The sequence below is a fragment of the Setaria italica genome, chromosome II, assembly GCF_000263155.2.
Source record: "Setaria italica strain Yugu1 chromosome II, Setaria_italica_v2.0, whole genome shotgun sequence".
NCBI lineage: Eukaryota > Viridiplantae > Streptophyta > Magnoliopsida > Poales > Poaceae > Setaria > Setaria italica.
The window spans coordinates 39,164,815-39,181,254 of NC_028451.1; the positions used below are offsets into that span (position 1 = coordinate 39,164,815).

Genomic DNA, 16,440 nt, shown 5'->3' on the forward strand with positions numbered 1-16,440 from the left:
AACTGCAACAGTGAAGCAGCGCGTGGTGTTATCAGAAACAAAATTAAAAAGCCAAGCAGACATCAAACTTCTTTACGGATCATAAACCCTGCAGCGCATAATCTGTTTGGTAATTTCGCCAAAAAAAGCTAATCTGTTTGGTAACGAACTAACGGTATTGGTTTCTCAAGCATGCAAACAACAAAAATATAGTTCAGGAGTTCATGACATCACAACAGCATCCCAGGAGAATGATCTAGCACCAGAAACGCCAATGCGATATGAATCGTCCATTCCTTCTGCACACTGCTCGTTTCGGCACTCAACAGTTATGGAAATACATACACGGCAAAATGGCAGGTGGAACAAATTTTACTGTACAAAAGGACCTCTCACTGCCAGTTGGGTGTAGCTGCAGTACAACACACATTCTCCGAGTTAAAACAGCATAGCGAGTTAGCAACACTATAGGTGAATATATACACCGGGCTGGTCTCCAGACTAGGTCACCGGGAGAAAGAGGCAGCATAGCAGAACTCTCCTATACAAAAGAATAGCACATCGTTTAGCATGGTTCTCCTACAAGCCTGGTTATATTACAAAGGTTATCTGGCTCAAAATTGCACATCTAGCAATCTGAGCAGTGAGCACGGCAAAACCGGAGCTGTGGCAGGGGGGCAGGGGAGGAGATATGGACCCACAGGCCACGGTGCCTCAGCTCCAACATATTCACAACAGTGATACAAGCGTCGCTTTTGCCAGATTAAGATTACAGGGTACAGAATGCCGTCTGTCAGTCTCTCACCAGAGACATCTGAGGGGTCCCTCCAAATCATATCTTAAATAGGAACCGAAGGTCTTCCACAGTGAGCCGAGTCGCGTGGCCACCTGATTTGTCTTCGCCGAAAGCAGAGCTGACCATAGCTCTCTTTTCCTCCTGTTGAATGGGAACATGGATAAGCAAAATGGTAGTAAACTCTACAAGTAAAGTAATATCTGGCACCAAAGTTGGTTCCATGATATGATGACTTAATCAGAACTAGTAGAAATATAATAGCCCAGAATTGCTAAGTAGAATATAGCTGTTCAGTTCTAAGGGTAAGCAGAAAGTGCCATGGTAAACCTGAGCACAGTCGCTTGGTTTTCTCCTTGCACCGTTCTCAGCTATTTAGAGTTCTCCAAAGAGGAATAAAGCAATTGGTTTCATTCACTATCATGTTTCATTTCTTAGCCATCACAATGCAACGCGACAAGCTAGACATGATTCGAGCACCCATCAAATAATTTTCTCACAAATCGGATTGGACAACCAACTAAACAATAATATTTGTCATAAGTCAAACATTTTTGCTCACTATCATCAATAGCAAAAAAAATCATAAAAATGACAACATAGAAATGATGTTAGTAGATTCATTGTGAAAACAACTATATATTAAATAATTTCTTATATCAGTGACAATGTCGATGTCCGAAAGTGCTTACACTCATGGACGGAGGGAGTATTTGCATGATTAAATAGCATCTGATTCTATTACATAATTCTCATACTCTAAACAAAACTATAATAACAACAATAGTTAGGCGCATGACCCATAAGTAATTAAAAATCCATCTCAGCAAACTTTCAGAATAATTACCTGCAGAGCTAAAATACGATCTTCCACTGTATCTTTGACAGTCAAGCGTGATACAGTAACAGGACGAGTCTGCCCAATTCTATGTGCTCTATCCACTGCCTGGTCCTCAGCATAAGGGTTCCACCAGAGATCAAGGAGAATTACGTGGCAAGCAGCAACCATGTTGAGACCAAGATTACCTGCTTTCAGTGACATAATCATAACCCTGACCTGGAGAAAAGAGGGAAAAAAATGGGGTCCTTCTCAGTACAGATATTGACTGAATGTCAGCAAATGTAAAAGAAATAAGGCATGAAAGAAACAAACAGAACAGAACTACCTCTGGGTCAGTGTTAAAATCCTTCACTGCTTTATCTCTTGAGTTGAGAGACATGGTTCCATCTAGTCTCCTATACTGTATAAGATTGGTATTCAGTGAAAGCTCCAGCAAATCCAACATGCCAGTCCACTGAGAGAAGACAATGGCTTTCACTGGGGCTACTCGACTTCGATTTGATTCCATAGTATCACTTTCAGTAAGGGCATCTCTGATGATGATATTATTTAGTATATCAATGGCTGCTTGTATCTTGGAGGAGATGTAGCTGCTTTGACTGATTGCAGGTGACTCGTTATCTGCTGATGAACTTGCTCCTGCAGAACTAGATTTGCTAGAGATGCAAATCCTTAGTGCACCTGATGAAAATAATGATTCAAGACTTAATGTTTTACTGCAATTAGGGGCAGGACACATATTCTCATCAGTCGTTATCCGTTCATGTATACATTGATAGCAGAAAACATGACCACAAATCGTCACAACAGCGTCCTCAGGTGTGTCCTGCAAAAAACATAATTTGGTTGCAGGCATTAAAAATGAGATAAAAGGACCTTCAAGTGCAACATAGTTTTTTTTTTAAAAAAATGAAAACTTGAACAAAACCGGTGGTTGCAATAGCACGCGTACACAGAAAACGAGAAAGATCTTGACTAAATGTGTGCTACCCGGCCCCATCATCCTAGGTAATGTTAGACCTGGACACCAAATTTTGAGTACAGTCCAGCGTATGTGTGTTTTAGCCAGTTCAGGTGCTCGTCATGTTATTGATTCATGTCCAATGATGCATACTTTTAAAGCGAACCATTAGTTGAGGTTAGGATGGATTACATTCATTAAAAAGGTGGCTTCACTTGAAATGCAGTTCTAAGATTTTATATGTAGGTGTAGACCCAAGTTCAACTGTGCAATTCTCTCAACAAAATTATGAGCATACATCATGTTTAAAATGTAAAGCTACAAATATTTATGCAAAAGTATGCTCATATGTGCACTGTAAAAATAGGATGACAGATAAGCCTCTTTTGCGAAAGCATATATGAACTTATTTTGCACAATTGGATATTTGAATCTCTTTTAAAACTTTAAAAGTAAACAAGTATACATATCCAAAATTAGGTGGAGCTAATGTAGAGAAACTATATTTGGGGACCAGACTCATTCAGTAGTACACAAAATTTGTATGATTACACCCAAAACAGGTGAACATCCATAAAGTGGTGAGAGATCAGTTTGCTTACACTGCATAAGGTACAAAGCGCAGATCCCACTTCAACTTTTGCAAGCAAATCTATCACCACTTCCTTAGGAAGTTTCTTTGCCATTTCTATAGAACCATCACCTCCATATTCTGACTGATTACCCTTCACAAGAAGAGGATGATCACAGGCTTGCCGAAGCCGTAACAACATTAAAAGTATGTTTGCATAGTTTTGTTTGAGTGTCCCAGCCGCAGCGAATGCCTGAAATGGGCAGGCAGTACATCAGTATCTAGACATTTGCTTTCAATATTCCCAATCACCAAAATGAGATGCAAATATTTAACTACTAACCAAAATAAAATCCACCTCAAAACTACTACACTTTACATCTTTATATCTACATTAACAGATGGAATAAGTAGGATTAAGTCTAAAGGAAGCATGAATTCATATGGTAACTCAAATAAATGTGGAACATGTGTGAACCATAGGACAAGGAATAACCAACAGGATTTGAGAGGAAGTAGCAGCACTAAATCCAGAAAACAAGAAGACAAAGGAAGTCGAATTCGAGGATTTAACCAACCTTGAACTGTTGCCGAGAACGTTCTTCCAGCATCAAATAGAAAGACCGCTCCTCATGTGAGAAATCTACTTTATTCATATTAATCGTCTTTGGAGGTAAGTTTATGATTGGTACTCCATTAATCAGAGTTTCTATATGAAAAAAGATATCATCCAATCATCAATAGAGATTTTAACCAAATGGAAGATATAACCAAGTCCACATGCACTCAACAAAAAGGAGTTATTACATAACAAATGAACACAGATGAGTAGAGAAGAAAAGATGATGCCTTTCAGTTCCAAGAAAGTTGGGGTCGGCTAGAGAAAAGGCAACGGTGCCCAATAAAATAGCAAGGAAAGATAACACAGTTCTATAATACTTAAAGAACAAGAAACAGGATAGCTTTCTGCTCTCTTCACCTCAGTTAAGGAGCTTAAAGGCGTAGTTTTAGTGTTTTTGGTTTTCCAATGCTCGTATTCTAAACAAAATTATCTGGAAAAACATGCTGAAACAGAATGTTACCGAAGACACATGTAACCACATGCAGAAACAAATTTCAATAAACCTCTTCACATGTTCCGTAGCAATAAACAATGCTATGAGCAGCAGTAAAAAATAGCATCTAAGTGCAGTGATATAAACTAAATTAATATACATAGCTTAAAAATAGAGCTGAAGATAGGTACATGCAGTAAAAATACATTTATCACCTTTTGTACGGCGCAGGAGAACTACCCTCAACACAGCTTGAAGTTTCTTATACCCAAGAACTGGATCTCTGGCAATTGGGTGCTTTATCATTGTGCAAAATGAGTTAAATGTGGAATATGGATCATATTTCAAGAAACGGAAATAGCTGAACAGTTCATCAATTGCATTTTGTATAGGTGTTCCTGATAAGCACCATCTCCTTTTTGCTCTTAGCCCACAACAGGCTCTAGCCACTATAGTTCGGTAGTTTTTTATTGTCTGAGCTTCATCAAGCACAACCCTAAACCACCGTACCCTTGCAATTGGGCCACTGTCAAGGTCAAAGTCTGAGTCCCTAAGTTTCTTCTTCTTCTTCTTAGACTTGCTGTTTGCATTTGATGGTGGTTTTCTTTTATTGCTAGCTGAAGGTTCTTCACTGTTCTTTTGATCTCCGTCATCATCAGCGATCTGTTTAGGTACTTCATTGGCCACAATTGTATATGTGGTCACAACCACATCATATTTTGCCAGCTCACTTGGATCTTTGGTCCTCAAACCACCATGGTAGACTAAAACAGATAATTTAGCACTTTCACTAACCTTGTCTGTCAATTCATTAGCCCACTGCTTAAGAACGCTAGCAGGGCATACTACAAGAGTACCTGCAGTTGGCCTTGTCATGGACCGCGTGGTGGATACGGATGATGTGCATGCTTTAGCTTTCCTTTTGCGTTCAGTTTTGCTTGCGGCCATTTTATCCGGAACATTATTTGGTTGACTCACACATGGCTCAACACTGCTAGTGCCAGCAGCTGTTGACGATGAACTAGCCCCTTGGTCATTCTTGGGTTCGTTGTTCACAGTTTGTTCCCCTTCATCATCTTCATCAAGATTTAGTGCTTCAGATTTCAAGCGATCTGAATCAACAGACATGAACTTAGACTGATGATTCCTCTCCTTTTGTATAAGAGCAATTGTAGACACAGTCTTCCCAAGGCCCTGTTACATGACAACTGTTTTCCTGTTAGAATAGAAAATACGCTAAGGAATAAATTTCTTAGGAACAACTTTGGAAATCAGAAACAACCTGGTCATCTGCAAGAATCCCACCAGCACAATGTGAGCTATTCTCCTTTGAAACCATCCAAGCTAATGCCATTTTCTTTCAAGCAATAAAGATGTGTAAGGAACATGATATCCAGAATATATGAAAGTGGCAAATAATAGAAAGTTTGACAAGATTCATATACCTGATGCTTAAGAAGAGATACTGTTAGCACTCCCTCAGGCAGATCATCTTCCCTTTTTTCCCGACTAATATGCTGCATAATATATTTTGAAAAGCAATGTCATTCACAAAGTAGAGTCAAACTGCTAGCCAAAGCAGCTTTACTTAAGGGTATAATTCCTACTGGGAAAACATACCATGATTTGAGCAAGAATTACGTAAACAAAATTTCTTAATTACGAAAGGTAAAAAATATGCATGCCTTCTTCAACAGTTAAATTGGGCACTTGTATTTACTGAATGTGATGGAATACTTCAAACTAGATTTGTAAATGCCAATCATAACGGCTATGATGTTTATAAAACAATTCTGATTAAAATAAGTAATATGTACCATCAGCTTTACAGAATCTGACTTCATTGGTTAAAGTATAATGCCACCAATTCCAATTATTCTTTTCTATCAAAGAACTGGTGAAAAGGTGGAGGTCGAACTTGTTTTTTGTTAAAGTACGAATCAGAAAATAATTTGAGGAGCAAAATGAGAACCTCAGAAGATAGACACACTGCATGTACAAACTTTCAGGCATTTGCATTGCTTATCACAAATAGCAATCTTGTTTGGTAAAATCACTTCCATATATTTTTGGTGTTTAGTCATATTTCTCTAAACAGTGTTGTAACAGGAGATATTGTTCCATTTCCAATAGCAGAAAATATGGCAAAGTCACATAAAAGAAAATAGGAAAGGATCAACCATTAGACAATAAAATTTGTTAAGCAGTAGTCTGATCTGCTAAAAAACATGCTAGATTTTTCACAACTCCTCTTTCTGTTCAAAGAAGTAAACATTCAAAGAATTTAAAGCATTTTACTGATGCCACAACATAACAAATAGCCAATAAAAAATGACAGATAAGTATTTGCGTGTATATTCAAATTCATAAGGTTTGAAAATCCATTTTGATTATTTGAAAGAAGTGCTTTAAATAACACTGGTACTTGTAAGCACAAGGTAACTATATGTGATTCTTTCTGTCTATATCCAGTAGAAACTATTTATAGAGTATCCTTTTAAGTGAAGAGGGAAAATACCTAGTAGACGAATAACAAGTAGTGCCTATCACCCACTGATTTATCAAGTCAAGTCATGTCAATCACAAAGTGTAGAGAGTATTGATAGTTGTATTGTACAAAAATTGCCAGCTGAGCGCAATAGAGATTGCGTGGAATAATAGATGAGAGCAATAGAGATTGCGTGGAATAATAGATTGATTAGGGTCTACAAGATGTACAAATATATAGGCATCCTTTGGGAGAGATTTATAGAATCATAACCAATCAAGGGATATCCTACCTATCCTAATCTATCTAGGCACGGCAGGGAGCCGCCCTCGGCCTTGGCGTGATACACACCAGGCCCATACACGCACATAGCACATACATATCTAACACGCCCCCGCAGTCTGATCGTCGGCAGTCTGAACGTTCAGACTGGACCTGAACTCCGTGAACACCGAAGAAGGCAGGCCTTTGGTGAAGATGTTGGCGTACTGAGAGCTCGTCGGAACATGAAGAACACGGACATTTCCGGTGGCAATGCGCTCACAAACAAAGTGTAGGTCAATCTCCACATGTTTGGTGCGCTGATGCTAAACGGGGGTTCGAAGACATGTAGACAATGCTAATGTTATCACAATAAACCAGGACGGTGCGATGCAGAGGAACATGCAGCTCAACAATAAGTTGGCGCAACCAAGAATCCTCGGCAATGGCATTGGCAACCGCCTGATACTCAACTTCGGCACTCGAGCGAGAGACTGCATTCTGACGCTTGGAGGACCAGGAGATCCAATTGTCACCCAAAAACACGGCATAGCCTGAAGTGGATTTGCGAGTGTTCGGGCAGCCAGCCCAATCAGCATCGGAATAAACAATCAGATCAGACTGAGTCGATGGTCGCAGAAGCAAGCCCAGGTTAAGAGTTCCACGGACATACCGAAGAATGCACTTCAAAGCAGCAAGATGCGGTTCTCGCAGGTCATGCATATGGAGGCAAACCTGCTGAACAGCTAGGCAATGTCTGGACGTGTGAAGGTGAGGTACTGTGAAGAACCAGCAAGACTCTGAAAATCAGTGCCATTGACAAGTGGAGCACCTTCAGCAGCAGACATCTTCGGATTAGTATCAACCGAGGTGGAACAAGGCTTCCAATCGGTCATACCAGCACGATCCAGAATTTCCAGCATAAACTGGCGCTGGGACAACAGAAGACCATCACCAGAGCGCTGCACATGCATACCTAGAAAATGATGAAGCTCACCAAGATCCTTCATGGAGAATTCCCGCTGCAAGGCATCAGTAGTGCGGCGAAGCAGAGGTGTCGAAGACGCCGTGAGAACTATGTCATCCACATAAAGGAGGAGATAGACAGTGTCGTCACCGCGATGATACACAAAGAGAGAAGTGTCAGTCTTCGCCTCCACAAAACCAAGCTGCAACAAGTGTGTGGCGAAACGGCTGTACCAAGCTCAGGGTGCCTACTTAAGTCCATAAAGAGATTGATTGACACACATGATCAGGGCAAGCAGGATCCTCAAAACCAGCAGGCTGAGCACAATAAACTGTCTCTAACAAAGAAAGACATTCTTCACATCCAACTAATGAATCAGCCAGCTGTGAGAGAGAGCCAAGGAGAGCACTGTGCGGACAGTGGCGGGCTTCACAACTGGACTGAAAGTCTCAGAGAAGTCAATCCCTGGGCGCTGGGTAAACCCTCGCAGCACCCAACGCGCCTTGTGGCGTTCCAGAGAACCATCTGCCTTGAACTTGTTCTTAAAGACCCATTTGCCGGTCACAACATTGGCCCGAGTAGGACGGGGAATGAGATCCCACATATTGTTGGCCAAGAGCGCATCAAATTCCTCCTGCATAGCCCGGCGCCAATTAGGATCAGCAAGGCCGCTCCAGTAGGTGCGAGTAAGCGGCGACAACGGGGTGGAGTGAAACAGCGCCGGCAAACGAAATCCCAGCTTCCCGCGCGTGGTAATGACATGCTAATTTGTCACAAGACGCACAGGAAGAGCACCACAAGGGAGGGGAGCCGGAGCAAGAGCCTGCGGGCCTCGGGGTGACATCCGGATCGGAGCATGGACAGGCCGGCAGGAGTAGACCTGGAGAGGCCAGCCGGAGCCGACGGGGCACCCTCGCTGGTCAACAATGCCGGCAAGGGCAGTAGGGCTGCCAACAGCGCCGCTGGAGGGGCAGCGGCCAGCCGAGGCTGAAGACGTGTTTCCTGCAGCAACAGCCGGAAGAATGCCGGGCAGGGTGCCAAGGGCCGGCGAGGCCAGGCACAGCGAGCCCGGGAGAGATGACAGGAGGTGTGCCGGTGAGGGCATCGTCAAGGTCGGCTGGGCGCTGGAGAGTGCAGCCGGTGTTGACACCGAGCGGCTGCAGGGCAGCGCCCAGCGGCGGAGTGGAGGCCACCGAATAAGAAGCCGCTGCGCGTGGCAGTGCGGGGGCGCCAGGCGAAGGAACAGCCGCACGTGGCAGTGCAGGCGCGCCTAGGGTGAACTTGCAGGTGACAGAAGAGGTACTGCACCAATAGGTGCTGGCACCACATTAGTAGGCTCCAATAAGAACTCAAACTCCTCAGAAGTGGGTGGCAATGGCTGCTGGGAAAAGGGAAACGAAGTCTCATCGAAGACCACATGCCGAGAGATGATGACGCGATTGGAGGAGAGATCAAGACAGCGGTAACCTTTATGATGAGCAGAATAGCCAAGGAAGACGCACAAAGTGGAACAAGGAGCAAGTTTGTGGGCTGTAGTAGCGGAAAGATTAGGATAACATGTGCAACCAAAAACACGAAGGTGATCATAGGAAGGCTGGGCGCCAAACAAAGCATGTGTGGCGTGGAGGAGCCAAGTGTTTTGGTGGGCAAGATGTTAAGCAGATGTGTGGCAGTATGCAGCGACTCAACCCATTAAGGGGACGTACTAGCTTGGAATAGGAGAGAGCGAACAACATTGTTGACGCTCCGAATCATGCGCTCGGCTCGGCCGTTCTGGGACGAGGTGTATGGGCAGGACATGCGCAGGTGGACGCCGTGAGTGAGGAAGAAAGTGCGGGTACTAGAGTTGTCAAACTCGCGGCCATTGTCGCACTGAACAGCCTTCATAGTGGTGCCAAATTGAGTACGCACATAGGAGAAAAAGTTAGTCAAAGTCGCAAACGTGTCGAATTTTAGGTGTATGGGAAACGTCCACAAGTAACGGGAGCAGTCATCAAGAACGAGCAAATGGTATTTGTATCCAGAGACACTAAGAACAGGAGACGTTCACAAATCACAGTGTATGAGATCAAAATTGCTAGACGCTCGAGACGTTGATGACTGAAAAGGGAGACGAGTATGACGCCCTAACTGGCACACATGACAAATAGGACTGAGTTCTTTTTACAAAAAGGAACTGCAGAAGTGACTTTGGACAACTTCATGACTAGGATGACCAAGACGACGATGCCACACCGACGGGGTGGAGATGGTGGCGAGGGCATGAGCAGTAGGGAGGCGCAAGGGGTACAGCGGCCTAGAGCTATTGCACCTGACGATCATCCTCAGATCCTTCACAGAACAGCCAGCGGGATCAAATTCAACAGAACAATTGTTATCTGAGGTAAACTGGCGAACAGAAATAAGATTCTTAATAAGCTTAGGTGAAACTAGAATGTTATTAAGAGATAGTGGACCAGGAAGGTGTGCTGCGCTAGTAGCCGTGACGGGAAGCAAGGAGGCGTCACCGACAACAATGGATGAAGGAAAAGGATACTGCGGGTAAGATGAATATGAAAGAGTACCAGCATCTAAGTCATGTGGGAAGTGGCACCTGAGTCGAGAAACCAGTCGTTCGCCTGCGGCTGGTTGAACGTCATGGTGCTGAATGCCGAGGCCAGGGACTGTTGATCCTAGGAGGAAGGCAAGCCCGTCATGGGGTTGTAGAAACCCAGAGGAACCTATGGCGCCTACTGGCCCATGAGCGACGCCTGCAGACCGTGCTGGTGCGCCTGCTGCTAGGCGTACAGGGCCTGCTGCTGAGCGAGGAAGGCCTGCTACTGCGCCAAAAGAGCCTGCTGAGGAGGCGCAGCGGGCTGGAGGGGGGCGGTGGGCTGCTGCCGTGGACCCGGGTACATCTGGATTGTACCCATCCACGAGTTCCAGAAGGAGGGCAAGAGATCGTCGGCCTCCTGTGCCGCACCTGAAGCAAGAGCCTAGGCGTTGGGGTTGTGGCCGGCAGGGGCCTTGCCACCGCCGCCCTGGCGCGGCTGGCCACTGCGCTTGCCCCGCTTCTGCTTGGAGGAGGTGCTGCTGGAGGACCCGGAGTTCCCTCCCTTGCCGCCCCTAGAGTTGTTGCTGGTCCGACTAGTAGATTGGTGGGAGGAGCCAAGGGCATGCGAGGATGAGGAGGAGAGCCCGGGGCCGGTGCCGGTAAGGAGCGTCGTAGACGGAGTCAAAGTAGGATTCACCATCGTGAGCTCCTCAAGGAGCAAGTCATCGCGAGCCTCCATGAAGGTGCGGAGAGGCCGGCTGCAGCTAATGTCGTGGCCGACGGCGGCAAACTTCTCGTTGAGCCCACGGATGATGTTGAGGATGAGGGTGCGGTCGGAGACCTGCTCGCCAAGATCACCGAGGGCATCGGCCATGCCCTTGAAGCGCCTGCAGTAATCCGTGATGGACAGATCACCTTGGACGAAGTTGTGGAACTAGGCGTCGAGGTAGAGGGCCCGTGTCTCCCGGTTGCCGAGAAACTGGGTCTCGATGGCAAGCCAGGTGGCACGGGCGGTGGCGCCGCACTCACCACGCTCCATGACGACGTCGACCAGGTCATTGGCGATGGTGCCGTAGAGCCAAGACCGGACGACGCAGTCCATGTGCCCACAATCTGGACAGGCCAGAGCAAGCACGTCGCGAAGCACATGGTCCTGCAGGGAGTACTTGCCGACGGTGAGGAGGAACTGCTCGCGCCACTGTGTGTAGTTGCCGGAAGTGATGTCGTGATGTCGAGGACGACGAGGATGAGACTCCGGATATTCTGCACAGCAACAGCTTGGGCGTGCAGATTAAAGACGGCAGCAGCTTCGTGCAGGAGCATGGCTTGATGGGCGTCGTTGGGCGCCTGATCGGAGATGGCAGAGGTGTCGGCGGCGACAGCCTCCTCCTCAGAGTCGGGCAGGGCGCCCTTGCGCTCCTCGGCGGCGCGCGCCAGGGCATCACGGAGGCGAGCAACAACAACATCGCGCTCCTACGCAGCGGCGGCGGCCTCTTCCTCAGCCTTGACGGCGCGGGCGAGGGCAGCGGCACGCGCAGATTTCGCGCCTCGTGCTCTTCTTCAGCGCGTTTGGCGACCTCGGCCTCCGCGCCATCGCGCTTGGCGTTGGCGGCGGATGTCTCGGCGGGGGCGGGTGGCACGGTGCCGGCCATGGGTGCAGCATGAAGTACGCGCGCGGGGTTAGCAGCATCGACTAGGGCGTGCTGGGTTGGGCGCGAAGAGATCGCGTAGGGAGCAGCACCGGCGGCGGCGCGCTAGGTTGCGGAAGCAAGAATGGGAGAGATCCGGACTTGTGATACCATGAGAGCAATAGAGATTGCGTGGAATAATAGATTGATTAGGGTATACAAGATGTACAAATATATAGGCAGCACTTGGGAGAGGTTTATAGAATCATAACCAATCAAAGGATATCCTGCCTATCCTAATCTATCTAGGCACGGCAGGGAGCCAGCCTGGGCCTTGGCGTGATACACACCAGGCCCATACACGCACATAGCACATACATATCTAACACCAGCAATACAATTCGAAAAAGGAAGATATTTATAATTCAATTGTATAGACACTGGTACTGGAGCAGCTATTATCTGGGCAGGAAGCAAGCAGCATTTACAAATCAATGGACCAAAGATGCTATACCTGCAGGGCTTCTTGATATACTGCTCTCTCATCAGAATCTAAAAACCTATTTTCTGGATTCAGGCGACCTTGTGCACCAAAGCCGTTAAGTTCACTGTTATTAGAATTGTTGACACCAAATGATGAAGGAAGTACCCTATGTGAGCTAGGACCTCCATAAACAATAACATCATCTGTCAATAACTCAATATTAAATGAGGATAAACATTAATCTTACTACAGAGCCATTAAGTAGAATAATTTGAGGCTAGCTGTATGTACCATCATCATTCTCTTTCTGGGTACTAATCGCATTAAAGCTTCCTATTGCCATCCTTGAAGATGAAGGATGCTCATTTCCATTGGTCGTGTTTGTTCCCATTCTGTTTTCACCCAAACTTTGTGAGTTTCTATCGGTAAAAAGTGGTGGGAGCTTGCGTGTCGTACTAGCAACATCTGGATGCACAGATTTTGATGTGTTCCCATTAGAAAAAGATGGAAGAACCCTCTTGTTATTGTCATTTGCAGCTACTGTAGAACTGTCGTGCTTTACCCCTACACTGTCAACTCTGTTCGAAGCAGAAAGGCCCCTTGCAGAATCATGGCGTACAGCCGTATAAGAACTTGGATGAGGATGGATCATGTCCCCTGAACCAAATGTATAACGAGCACTCTCTGTAGGTCTACCATTTGTAAAGGATGGTGGCAGAGTCCTGTATTGCCCATTATTATTGTGGATATGCCTTGAAGAAGACGGGGCAGGAGCGCTCCTCTGCCAATCCTCATCCTCAAAACTGATTGGACGCCCTTCACCATTTTGACCAAATCTTGTTCTTGTAGAAGCTGGCTGCTGGTCAGAATCTTCATCACTATCCGAAATCAAGTCAATAATATTGTCACCGTTCATATTGCCAGCTAGCATGTGCGCAGTATATGTGTTCTCAGGATTTCTTGTTCTTAACATGTTAACCTGCCTGAACAGATGGTTTGATTTCTAACTTGACATATTCAGCACCACTTCCTGAGTTTTGCGGATGATTGGCATGCTAAAAGAGGCTCTTCACTATGATCATCAACCTGTAAGCAGATCATATTTTTTTTAGAGCTGAGTAAATAACAAGTTTTCACAGAATAAAAAAGAAATAACAGCATGCAAGCTTTATCCATGATAATAAGGAAGAAAAGGTTTTCTTTCTGAAAATTAGGAAGACTCGATCACCAAAATTAACCTACAGTTTTAAGGATGGCGCTCACCTCAACACTCTACGTCATTCTAGAAGGCTATGCTAATGCAGACTAAGTTTAGCAAAATGTGCTTGCCCAATCAACGCCCACTAAGGAATAGCATGAGTGGCAGCTCGGAACAACGAGTAACCACTTCCTTTGGGGATCGTCCTCTTTCAGTTTCTAGATGTGATTCAAGAATCTGATAATGTTTTACCCAAAAAGACATTTTGATTATGAACTTTGCTTTCGTGCAAACTCTCGTGACAGTTTGGTTCCTACTATAAAACTAATGCATTATGCCCTTGGTTCTTATCTGAGATGATTTTTTGCATTGACTAAAGTTTATTTGCAACTGAATTTAAGTCTACAGGACAGATGAACTACACTTGTAAATCATATGGCCACACACCATCAATCCATCATCTGGTGAAACCAACAGAAGGGGCAATGGGGCATCTGTCATTTCTCGCTAATGAGTCATGAACTCAGCACAAGGTCAACCAATCAGGCATGTGAGGCACGCCCTGAATCCACAAAAATTTCCCTGAACCGCCACAGCACAGGGGACCTCAGTTGATTTGAATCCCATTTTTTTTTGGGAAAACATATGGCAGCCTGCACACGTACCGCTACTGTAAAAGATAGAAACCATAGAGTAGTGTGAATAGATACTCAGGTTGCAGGCGGGGTAGGTTCTTAAACAAGCCCGCTTAGCCGCCACGCAAAATCAGCTTTTCTGGCCGATGCGTCCCAGCTGCAAGTTTATTGCGGGCCAATATTACGCTGTCAAACCCAGTGGACAGGAGCACCAAATGCAAGAACCCGCAAGAAACCTAGTGCTACTACAGCCACCATCGTCACCCTCCGATCGCATCTCCTCTCACAGCGGAGTGGGGAAGGTGCGCCACCATCTTCTCCTCATGCGGCAGAGTGGGGAAGGGGTGCCGCTGTTGGCATCCTCCGCCCGTCATATCCTAACACCCAGTCCAGTGGATTCACCCAATTTGCGGCTTGATTCGGTTATGCTCTCCTTCCTCCGCGTGCCGCGCAAGATCAGCATTGCTTGCCACCATAGGACTTACTGGTAGATGATTAAGTCATGTATGAAGTATGTTTTACAAAAAAAAAAAAGAACTGGGATCCAAATCATTTGAGCCCCTGTGCCCCACGTGCTGCGGTGAGGTGGAAAATTTATGCAGGTTTGGAGTGTGCCACTGTGCCTCACATGCCCTGTCGTGCAGGGCTCTCCCACTGCAAGAATTGATCTGGTTCCGCGTTTGTGGGATCTGCCCCACGTGCTGCGGTGAGGCGGAAAATTTATGCAGGTTTGGAGTGTGCCACTGTGCCTCACATGCCCGGTCATGCAGGGGTCTCCCACTGCAAGAATTGATCTGGTTCCGCGTTTGTGGGTGGTTCCTCCTGGTTGTTGAATGGGCCACCTATTTAATCCAATCCAATTTTGGCGTAGGATTCCTCTGAGTGCATGCCGCATTAGCCGAAATGACAGTTGCCCTAACGTGTATGTGCGAAAAGGCAAACTTGCCCCATTTGATGGTTTCACCAGATAATGGTGCGTGGGTGTATGATTTACATGTCCCTTGAATTTCATAATTGTTTCTTAGAGCGATAGATCTTAGAAGTTAGAACACATAATGGCCAGTTATGTTAGAGCAGATATTGTCAGTACTACTCAGCGCAGTGTGCAGACTTTAATAAAATTTCACGAGTGGAAATCGAAGTTCGACACTAAATCAAAGGAAATCATATGGCAAGAAGAAAGTTTGGGGCTATGTGGAAGCAAAATAAACGCATGTGCGTGTGCAAGGGAGAGAAGAAGGGGATTAATCAGCGGGAAGGGGGAGAGGGAGAATGGCAAGCGGCTGCAGAAGCTACCTGCGTTCTAGTGCCTACGAGGCAGGAGATGGGGGTCGTCCGCCTACTGTGCTTGGATGGGACATGGGAGGAGGTAGTGGGCAGCGGAGGCAGCCTGTGACGACCACCACAGAATCCATCAGATCCATACAGCAAAGAGGGGGAGGGGTCGACTCGCTCGAGGTAGGGCTCGGGGCGTGCATTTACCTCGGTGTACAGACAGCTGCGGATGGAGGAAACGACGGCCGGAGGTTGGGAGCGTCCGGGTTCGGCGGCTTCGGAGCTCGGCGGCGGCCGACGGCGTGGGCTCGCTCGAGGAAACCCTGGCTGCGCCGCCGTGGGGGTTCGTCGGCGGCCTGCGGGGCTTGTCGCGTGGAGGCCGGGTGCGCGGAGCGTCGGGGTTCGGCGGCTTCGGGCCTCGTCGGCGGCCGACGGCGTGGGCTCGACGAAATCCTGGCCGCACCGCGACGCCGTGGGGGCTCGCCGGCGGTCGGCGGGGTTTATCGCGTGGAGGCGGAAGCGCGACGGGCGCTTGCTGGATCAGGAGTTGGTCAGACCGTCGAGGTTGGCGCCTGCCGCCTTGGCGGCGATGGGTGAGAAGAGGACTGACTAAGGGGGCGTTTGGATGTCAGGGGCTAAACTTTAGCCCTGTCACATCACACGTTCAGATGCTAATTAGGAGGACTAAATATGAGCTAATTAAAAAACCAATAGCAGAACCCATAGGCTAAATCGCGAGACGAATCTATTAAGCCTAATTAATCCATCATT

General features: G+C 46.5%; 1 protein-coding gene across 3 annotated transcripts; it reads right to left on the minus strand.

The window, feature by feature from the left end:
• Window positions 1-246: 246 nt before the first annotated feature.
• Window positions 247-16,259, minus strand: LOC101773853 (helicase-like transcription factor CHR28). Of its 3 annotated transcripts, none has more exons than XM_004957498.3 (12): window positions 15,877-16,259; window positions 15,691-15,784; window positions 12,853-13,647; window positions 12,592-12,743; window positions 5,646-5,717; window positions 5,483-5,557; window positions 4,416-5,394; window positions 3,724-3,854; window positions 3,177-3,398; window positions 1,939-2,439; window positions 1,620-1,829; window positions 247-916 (listed from the first exon to the last, which is right to left on the minus strand). In XM_004957498.3, exons 3-12 carry the CDS (start codon window positions 13,532-13,534, stop codon window positions 812-814), a joined length of 3,129 nt encoding a protein of 1,042 aa, XP_004957555.1. In that variant the 5' UTR covers window positions 13,535-13,647; window positions 15,691-15,784; window positions 15,877-16,259; the 3' UTR covers window positions 247-811. The 3 variants fall into 3 exon arrangements, with proteins under 3 accessions (XP_004957555.1, XP_004957553.1, XP_004957554.1); XM_004957496.3 differs by having other exon boundaries at window positions 12,592-12,764; XM_004957497.3 differs by lacking the exon at window positions 15,691-15,784 and having other exon boundaries at window positions 12,592-12,764.
• Between the last annotated feature and the right edge of the window lie 181 nt (window positions 16,260-16,440).